Raw genomic sequence first — 10,757 nt, forward strand, 5'->3', positions numbered from 1 at the left:
TTTAATTTACACTGTAAGATAAATCATGTTTTTAAAATTGCTTAACTTTTAGTTCCAGATTAAAGTTACATATAATTTTAAGTGTAGTCAAATACTGAAAAGATACTTTAAAAAAAAAAAGTACAAACAAGTGTAATTTATTCTTGTACCCCAATTTAGCCAGCTTATTCAGATAGCAGGAAGAGGTCTGTCAGATATAAAGTGCCATTTTTAAATGGCCATTTAAACCCACTGCCATATTTCATTGTGGCACTGCACCCCATGATACCCAGTGAACTCCCAACAGCATCACCTCAATGTATGATGTAATGCCATACGTGCATCTTTTCCTGGATTTTAAGAAACTAATGATGAAACACTGGTTTCAAATTGTGGAGCAAAAGGTTAAACATACAATTCTATGTTTCTTCTTCCACACCAGGTGTTTGGCATGTGAAGTTATGAATTAATAGCCTTTCCAGGTATATAGCCACATCGAGGTTTAGAGAGGGCCCTGTCTCCAATTTTTTCCTGGTCATACACAGTTTCTAACTTACAATATCTTTTGGTCTCTGACCTCCACACATAATGCTTCCTTTAACAAGTCTCTTTGAAATAAAATATTTGTTTGTTTTGTTTTTTTTTTAATGAGATGTTGTCACTGCCCTTTTAAAAGAGTCTTAAAATAACTTTTTCAACATTTTTCAACTTCTCTGTGCACCTCATCTAGTCATTTATTTAGAGCTATTGAATAGATGTGTCCCAAGACTAAACACTGAATTTCTTTTCAGCAAGAAATTGCTTGCAGTATTTCAAAGTAGATTTTAAATTCTGTATACTCTTTTGATCTGCACACAGCATCTGTGAGAAAATCTACACATACAAAAATAAAATAAAATGTGGAAACCACATACAATTATTAGTATTCACAAATGTCCAGGTGCTAACAGGAGCTCCTACACTCAGCTAAAATCACCTCAGTGCAGTAAACCAGCCTTTTCTTAATGTACTGTCCTGAAGAAGTTTAAAAAACCTATGATGGGTTTTACCAAGAAGAGGGAGAAAATATAAAATGCTCTGTTATGCAGTTACATTGTTGTAGGTAATACATGTTTTGGCTTTTCATCATGCAACCTGGATGACATTTTTAAATTACTGTGGTCAGAGCCATGCAGATGTATATAGTATTACACAAAGGAAATAAATTAAACATAAGAATATGAGAAATAGGTTCATGCACTGAAGTTTTCATATTTATAAAATGAATGGTTTTATATTTTTTTTAACGTCTCTTGTTGCACAGCAGATTGAAGTGGCATTCATCATAGACATTTTTTATCCTAGTTTCTGCTTTTCAGGCTGGAAGAAATAGATATGAAAGTGATACAGTGCTTTGATATTCTGTCTCAGGAGATATCAAAATAGTATAGGGATCAGAGATCTCTTCTCTCCTAGCATGACATCCTCAGGCTTTCTTAAAGATAAAATTAACTTCAAGTTCCAGGGTAACTATGACAGCAAAGATGCAGTGAGATGTTTGGGCATCACTTGCAGAGTGAGACACCCTTTTGTTCACTCTTTCAACACTCATATAACTCTTCTCTTCCTTTCCACATCTTGTCAGGGTACATATCATCTGGGTGCTGGGGGTTGTGTGATCTTGCCTCCAGGCCAGTGCTTGATCCTGATTTGATGTCCCTCAGAGCTTTGCCAGGCCAACTTGCCCAACTTTCAATTTTACTTGCAGAGTTTCCTGCTCTCTTCCACGTTCCTCTGCATGTAATGGAGTTACAGAGTCTGCGTCCTTCCGTATCCCTCAGACAGCCACATGCCATTGTAATACATGGTATTTTATCATCATAAAATTTAAAAGAATCATACCATGAAAGAAATATTGTATTCATTCCTGGGTTAAGAGTCTTGTTCTCTGGTTTTTCAGGGGTATTACAACTGTCAGCTTCTTGGGAGGCATGAATATTGAAGCCTCCTAAAATCAGGACACATAAATACACACATCCTCTGCTGTGCTGTGTCCTCTACAGCTTCAGCTGTTGAAAGAGAGGCTGGAAATGTTAGTGGATATTAAAAACATGCATCAAAAGTACATCATTCAGTGTCTTTCCAGTGAGGAAAACATTATATTTGGAATTTTAAAAAATTGATTTTCATAGACTTTTTTCTCTATCTTTTTAAAAGGAATTTCCTGACTTTGAGAACACAGTGACCAAAAAAAGAAAGTAAGTTGAGACCAGTTTGAGGTCTACACAGTGTCACTATATTTGTCTGTACCTTTCATCCTTGTTGTTTTATTAATGTTTGCCAATGTTGCTTTAATTCTCACAGAGTACATGTATTAATGTTGCAGTTGGAAAGCAAGTGAAAAGCTTGTAATGCATTACTAAAGCTCTTTTGCCTTGATTTTTTCATATACATAAAGATTTCTTCGAAAATATCAGAACCAGAATGGCTAAATCCAAATGCAGTTAATCTAAGCTTGGTTTAACCATATGTCTGCTTTTCTGAAAGACTGAATTGATAACCTATTTTAAAGCATGTTTGTACCATTGACCTGATAATCTCCTGAACAGTTTTTTGTTTGTGTTTTTAATCCAAGTAAAAAAATCAGTTTGCAAAATGATTCAGACAAAGCAGGTCAGACTGTATTTTATTGAGTATATTTGTGACAGCACCATGCTTTGCATTCTTTTCTTAAGACGCAATGGTATGGTTTGGGTTAATGATTAATATATATTAGTAAGCAGAGGAATTTATTTTGAAAATTCTTTTTTTTTGCTTCACATTGAAGGCTATTGTATTACTGAAGTGGTATCCTTCAGATGAAATCTGAAATCCTGACTAATGGAATGATAGAGACAGACCTTATCTGTCTATCTGTGACAGGCATGAAAATCCCTGGACCTTTCTCTTTTTTTTTAAGGTGGGGTGCCTCTAACTTCAGAGCATCAATCTTATCTATGTTTATTTCTGAGAAATTTCAAAATAGATAAAAATTGCAAAGACAATCAAGAGCTCCTTTGTCTTAAGTAACACTTTTAATCTCTTTCTGGTCATCTGATAAAAACACTAATAACTTATCAACTGCAAACACAGAGATGTATGCACTCAGAGCTGTGAGATCTGTTATCTGTGACCAACCAGGGCCCTGTGAAAGTGCTCCCAAATTCCATTAATTAAAGCATGGTCATAACTCATTATTCCAGTTTTCTCATAATTTTTTAACACTTTTAAGGAAACCAAACTGCTGAGTAGGCCTTACCCAATGTTTACCCTACCAAGTCCCACCAAATATGATGCAATCACCTAGCTGCTTAAAAGTCTCCTGTTTAGATCAGAACTAAGTCTACCCCAGGAAAAGAAAGAGTAATCTATAGCCACAGTGCCAAATCTTATAATGCAAATAAAACTATTCTATTCTAAAATTAATCATATTCTAAATTATTTATCAGAATTCAGAAGGGTTTTCTAGATCATTTGACTAATCAATACAAAAAATGAGTGAGCTGGATGAAAATAATTTTACTCAACATGAAAAGATTTTGTAATGAAAATTATTTGATTGTGAGTGTCCAACCATCACTAACCCGGTGTGACATTCCCACTGATAAAGCATAAATTTTCACATTGGTCTTCTCTGTAGATATGGAGAAAGTGAATAAGGAATTGTCATTATCTTTTTCTTACAATGGGGCAACAACAAAGCATGAAAGGAAATAGAGTAGCAAAAATAAAATAATCAGAAATATGCCTTGTTTAGACAGTAAGAATTAAATTTTGGAACCCTGGAAGCAAAAAAAATTCAAGTGGTTTCAAAAGGAACTAGTGCTTATGGACCAGTTCCTTAAAAAAAACCAGTAAGTTGCACTCTTGCTCAGGAAACCCTTCAGCACCTACATGCCCGAAGTTGGGAAATGGATCTTAATTTTTGTGCTCTTTCCCTTCTGCTAATCATTACCAAAGATTAGAGAGTCTTTGGTCTCATCTAGTATAATCTTCTGGCTTCATCTTCTAGCTCATAAATTACTATCCATTGGGATTTTTATGAATATAGTGAAACAAATTAATTCACAGGGTAAATCTTTGTTAATTCAAAGATTAGTTTTTCTTCTGTTAAGTTAGTATATTCTTTAAGTCATCATCTATACACCACTGACCACAGATAGAAGCATGAATTAGGAGTATTCCTTTATTGAAATGTGCAAAAAGCTCAAGGTGTGTTTGAGCAATAAAATGTCACTCAAGGTTGTGGGAATGGTATGTTCATATGTAGTTCTTTGATTCAATCCATTCTTATGTCGCCAAAATTCAGACACTAATTTCTAAAGGTTGTAGTACACTTCAGATCATGTCTAAAGAAAAATATTTTTTATTTTTTCCTGATGGGCTCCCTGATTCAATCACAAATTCTTCATTCCAAAAAGAAACTTGAATAACGTATTTTTACAGAATAAAAACTCAAGCTTTCAGAGCTTTGCATGGCATGTGGGAGTAGACGTCTGGGTGAATGAGAAAAGCCAAGTAACTCCAATTAAAGCCAGTGGGAATTGTACAGCTAAATCCCTGTGCCCTGCTTTGAAGAATTAGGTTGAAAATATCCATATTTGATTAAATGTGCTTTCGTTTTTCATTCTGACTTTCAGCTAATGGTAAATTCTTTTAATTCTTTTAGATCCATCCAGAAGTCCATGTCTGAAAATGAAGCATTTGGTTAGTAACTGCTTAAATCTTTTCCTATATACTTGCTAATCTCACAGAGCCAACTTTAATTAAGGGTCTGATTTGCTTTACAACTGTTGGAGCAAATGCAAAGGAAAGGAAAAAATACAGTTAAACTATCAATTTATTCCCCTCCTTCCCTGCTTTCCATAGACACATTTGTAGGTAGATATTGAAAACAAACTAGTTAAACATAGCAACCAAATGGAGATTTAAAGAACCTCTTATGGGACAGCATGAGAAATACTCTGCATGCCTACTGTTTCTTTTAATCTTTCCAATAAAAAATTGAAATCTCTCTGATCTAATCAAAATCAGGTCACTGACCATTCCTGTCTTAAACTACTTTGCTTTTGCAAACAAATTCAACGAACAAGAAATTCGAGTGATTTTGTTTTCAACCCATCCTGATGCTGCACATTGTTATCCACGCTTGTGATTCAATGGGTTCTATTTTGTAAATCCTCTGTAGGAAATGATCCTCAGTTTCTTAAAAAGTAAAAATTACTGCTTTTTTTCAGTGAGAGCTTCCTGTTAACATCCTATTATTTATTGTCTGGAGTTTGGGTTTAGTTGTTGTACCTAGTTCTTAATGAGTAAAAAGGTTATTATATTTGCCTGTAACAATGCAGCTATATTTCATAACTATCTGTGTCTCAGAGAGCTGGAAGTTCCCTTATGTTAACACTTCATTTGGTAGCCCTGCACTGGGAAGATTTTCATGTAGAACAATACAATTTGGTCTACAGCATCCAGGCTGTAATGAATTCCCAGCACTTGACAGAATTGACAAGTGCTTTCATAAAGAATATTTTCTGACATAGAGTGAAACCTAACATGAAAAAAAGAATAAAACCAGAAAGCACAAAAACTTAATAGTTATCAATATGCTGTGAAGCAAAACCATTTTGAAGTTCACTGAAAGAACAGGAAAATGGCCATCTTGTTCTCAAAGCCAACCAAGTTTCTCCCATTCAAGCTGAGATTACTAGCCTTCGAGCACATGTGACACGGATGTGGGGATCTTTGATGCTATTTCTTGCTAACACATTAGCTGTTTAACTGTAAAATTAAATAATATTTATACAGTTCCTGGAATTAAAATAAAGACACAGATGTTCTGTGGGTTCCTAGGTCTTAAAACCAGTTTTAAGATAACAATCATTCTGATCATGTTTTAACTGTGTTTAATGAACAGCAGCAAAAGCTGATAAAACTTGAAGTCTGCCCTCAATAAATACCATCCATCCATCAAATTTCCTATATTGTGAAATCATCAATTCATTTCTGTGTTTGAGCAGATGCTACAGTGTTCTGCAAGCTTGTTTGATTTGCATTCTGATGCTATTTTTATAGACTTTCCTGTTATTTCACAGGTTTTCTATGAATTCAGATGACTGTTCTCTGTGCTTTTTACTTTAGACAGGAAAAATGTGAATGGCACGCTTTGGCAGGGTTCCAGGAAGACAGAGAATGATTCGTATATCAGAAGGCACTGTCAGCTTGAAGGTAATTGCTAAACATATTTCAGCTGATTTTGCATTTTCCACAAAGTATTTTAAAGGGCACCTAGGAAAATTTCTCATTTTTCACCAATAATCTAGCTAAATAATTTGTCAAGTCCTTTTTAGATTTCTCTTGTCCTCAAGGGAAAAAAAAAAAAAAAAAGGTAGTTAAAATAAAGCTTACCTTAAAACTGAGAGTGAGCAATTCAGTCTGTAATCCCCAGGCCAAAGAAGTGTTCCATTACAGTAAATTATCATAGTCTTGTTGTATAGGGCTTGTCAACTGTAATAAAGTAGGAATCCACGTTCCCTGTATACTTTACACTGCTCCAGGTATCCAACCAGGAAACAGTAACTTTTCCCAGGAAAAAAAAGAAATCATGTGACAGGTGCAAAAGAAAGTTGGCAAAATTTTGCAGGCAACTGTTTTGTCCAATTCTCTTTCTAACCCTGTTTTGACTAACTTTATTGAAACAGCCTTACAGCTAATATATGGGAAATTGATACTGCTTAAGAGTTAATCAGTATAAATTCATTAAAATAACTATGAAAAATAACAAGTGAGTAATCACCTTGTCTATTTAAGTATAAAACAGACTTTTAAAAATCAAAATGCTTTGATAATCCACTAAATGTTGCTTCCACTAATGGAATTTTTTTTTTTAATTTTTGAAGTCAAGGTAGATGCATTGTAGCCTAATCAGACCAAACCAGAAAAGGTTTAGCAGAAACAGAAACCAAGATATGTGAGGTTAAAGTGGATGTATATTTTGTTCTCTGCTTAAGTCAACAAGGTGGTAAGATAGCCATTGACTAAAATTAAAATATCTCCTGTACAAATGGTGTAGATATCACCCACTGTTAGGAGATTCCACTGTTACCTGAATATGCCAAAGAAAGTATAGGACAGGGCACCAGCTTTCCCTCTGGATTTCATTCACTTTACCACTTGAAGATAAATGCTTGGAAATCAGATCTGAATTTGCAATAACTAATATATTTGCCCATGTATTGGCAAACTGGGTTTCTTGGATCCATAACCATAAAGGAGAGATGACAGGAAAATCTAGAGGAACTTTGCTCTTGTGATAGACCGATGAGGTGAAAAGGGACCTTCAGTGAGTCTCAGTGGCTTGCAAGGGAAAAGTCTGCAATGATAGGTGAAAGACAAACTAGGCATTTCTCCCCAGACAAGCCTTACTTTTAACCAAGAACATTTTGGAATAATTCTTCACACTACTACAGAGTTTGTTAGTGTGGAGGTAGAAAAACAGAACTTTTTGACCTTCCTCCAGAGTCTTTTCTACTCAAGACTTTTTTTACCCTTTTAAATATCCAAAGCATGCAAAAGAAGCAGTGCACATTTTAAAAGCTGACAAGTGTTGTAATTGAAGGGCAGGGGCCCAGAGGGAACAGGAAGCAAAGCTGGCAGCTAAATAAAAATCTCCCTTTCCCCTACTGCAGTAAAATTGTTGTAAGGGAAGTCCCCTTCACACGGTGATGAAAACCATTGCAAGGAGATTTGCAGTGTATCGCTATTGATCAAGATAATTTGTCACTATTGATCAAACCATTTCTCTTAACAGAGATAATCCTTCAAGGTCTGCAAATCTATTGCATAATAGGCATTTCTGTTAGATATAATAAGCCATGTGTGGTGGCCAGCATAGACTTCTCTGCCTACTTCAAAGCTGTATTCACAGACCTGATCCAAATCTCACTGAAGTCAATGAAAAGACATCCATGGACACTGCTAGCCTTTGGATTAGATCCTTAATGCTGCTGTGTGTATAACTTCTATAAAAAACAGTTTTCCAAAATGATAAGGCAGTAAAATCATATCTATTCCACAGACACAGTAGTGGGAATACCTGTCTTTTCTCACAAACCCAAACCCAAGTCATAAGTACCAGATAATTGTTGAAAAAGTCGACTATGCAAGTCACAGTCATTGGGCTCCATAAGAGAGTATTATGGAGACAAACAGGAAAAAACTGACACCTCCCAGAGTCAGTGGGCATAATTCTCCACTGCTCCTAATTCACTGCACAGTAAGGTGACTGGTACCCATTGCCAGACTAGGAAGCAAATAACACTGCAGCTTACATATATCTGTTACCTTTTTTTATTTTTTAATTTTTTTTACCCCTTGTGATTCAGCTGCAAGCAGCTACCAAATAATACTATTTACCTTTTTTGGACAAGATGTAAGAGGACTTTTGGGTGCAGGACTGAACACTGCAAGACTTGAGTTCTAGAGTAAGCTTACAGAGCAGAGGGGCACAGTGAGCAGAGATGCCTGCAGGAGATGAAAACAAATCAGCCTGAGGACCAGACACAACCCACTTACGTGAAACTAGTATTGCATAAGCACTGCTTGTCGTGACTTATGCTGCTTCTAGAAGACCAGCTAGCTCTATATTTAAATAAATAACCGGATTGTCAAACATCTGTCCCTCAGTGACTTCAAGGAGATTTGCAGGTGCTTGAGACATCTTAAAATCTGGTCAGTCACATTAGATTTTGGAATGTAATATATTATTTGGAAAAGCTTTTCGTTTTATTGTAACCAGCAAGTCTGCAGTAGAAAGTCACTGTCCTATAATCATAGAAGCTCTTACAGAAGCCTTCAAAGGCAAACTTGTGCAACATTTTTTTCTGTGACTCATTTTTCTTCTTTCTGTTGACACACGTGGCAAATAAAGGAAATGGTTTGATGGGGTTTTCTATGCAGCTGGCCAATGGTTTCAAAGCAGAACTAGGATATGAAAAGAGCATTACTTTTTCTTGTCTGATGCCCAGATCATAATTTGTGGATTTTAACCCAGTTTTACAACGTCCAAGTTGCAAAATTATAAGTAAAATAATATTTGTTATTGCATTATAATTTTTGTTTGCAGAGGATTTTCTTTTAGGAAAAATAAGAATCCTAAAAAAAGTCTCTTGATATTCAGAATTTGCTTTAAAAATAAAATATGTAAACGGGAGATTTGGTGATGTAAGATATTCCTCAGCAGCAATAGGGAGGTCAATTTAAGATTCATGAGGAAAAAATCCCCAACACATTCTTCCTGGTTTCTAGTAACTTTGGAAAAATAGGATAGCATTTTGGGCTATGATTAGCAGATAATTTTTCTTTTTTTTTTTTTTTCCTCTCACAAAATAACTGAGTGCGTCTGATATTTGTGTTGATGGAATCTAATCCCTAGGGCCTTTCTGCAGTAGTATAATGGTGAATCCTTTGCCTTAAGAGGGGGTGTAAGAGTAGACCTTTCAAAGTAGATTTACTAAAAGTAAACTTTTCAAAGAGTCATTTGACCTATTATTGCTCCATATTGTAGTGAAGGTAAATTCTCTTTCCATGCAAAGAAGAGATGGGAGGACATTCACCTTTTGAAAGCAATTTCTAATCTAATTTAAAATAAACAGATCTCAATTGCAAAGATAAATTTTGCCCAGAGCCTTCATTTTTTATATGAATGTTCTACATTCTTCTGCTGGAAATTAGCAGGGCAAGAGGAAGCATTTGGTGGGGTTCTGGGTTAGTAAACAAAGGACTAAGTATGGATGAAGAAGTAAGCATGAATGAGTTTTCTTTGTGTGAGTCAGTTTGCCAGTTTGTTCTGTAGTCTTACTTCAAAGCAGTTTGAGACAAAATGCATGTTTAAATGATATGATATCAAGTGCAATTCAAATTATATTCCTCAGAATAACAAAATAGGACATTTTAAAGTATATTTTCTTTTTTTTTTTTTTTTTTAATCCTCATTCACAGAAGATAATATTATTGGTGATGGGATACATTTGCTGCAAGGAAAGAAGATAGAAGAAACCACATGTCAGGTGAAAGAACTACTTTTCTGAATCTAAGATTTCATTGAAATAAAATGCATATTTCTTGCTTCCAATCAGTATTTGCCTAGCCTAAACTTCATACTCAGGACACCTGTGTGTTTTTAAAGCTGAGTGTTAAAGAAGAGTCTGACTACCTAAGTTATGCAACTTTGTCATTATGCAGACCCTATAGGTTTTAATACTTAGAAAATTTTTTCTTTACCTGAGCAAATACATTTTTGTTAAATTGATGCTCTGGAATTGTGTCTAGCAGGATCTATACTAAGTGTTTAGATCAGTCTTGTATGATCCATATTGGCATATGTATCCTAATGCTTTCTGAATTTCTATAAACATATACTGTATCTCCTCTTTATAACACTACATTAGTTATCCCACTAGTATGAGCAATTAAGGAATTCTGACCCTTGGGTTTGCAGAATAACAATAACATAAAAATAGGTAACAACCTATCAGCTGGTGAGCCTCAGAGTTGGGAAGGACGTGTAGCTCTGGAGTTAGAACAACTGAGGTTTGCTTTTTGTTTCACTTCCAGACCAATGTTTGCCTTGATAATATGTTACTTAAACACCCAATTCATACCTGTTACAAATCACATGACACAACAAAAGTGGACAGTGAGATGGGTTGAGAATAGGTTTAATTGATGGGCTCAAAGGAATGTGGTTAATGACTCAAAGTCCT

At 35.2% G+C, this 10,757-nt stretch overlaps 1 protein-coding gene across 1 annotated transcript in view; it reads left to right on the forward strand.

The window, feature by feature from the left end:
- LOC114818737 (putative uncharacterized protein ENSP00000383407) overlaps positions 1–10,757 on the forward strand; it is a 41,571-nt gene that overhangs the window by 23,582 nt on the left and 7,232 nt on the right. Inside the window, exons 3-6 of the mRNA XM_029085897.1 lie at positions 2,176–2,216; positions 4,667–4,704; positions 6,136–6,222; positions 9,994–10,061. Of these exons, the coding sequence (XP_028941730.1) occupies positions 2,176–2,216; positions 4,667–4,704; positions 6,136–6,222; positions 9,994–10,061 (234 nt within the window). The remainder of the gene's footprint in view (positions 1–2,175; positions 2,217–4,666; positions 4,705–6,135; positions 6,223–9,993; positions 10,062–10,757) is intronic.

This window comes from Antrostomus carolinensis, unplaced genomic scaffold (genome assembly GCF_000700745.2).
Source record: "Antrostomus carolinensis isolate BGI_N321 unplaced genomic scaffold, ASM70074v2 scaffold17627, whole genome shotgun sequence".
Classification (NCBI taxonomy): Eukaryota; Metazoa; Chordata; class Aves; order Caprimulgiformes; family Caprimulgidae; genus Antrostomus; species Antrostomus carolinensis.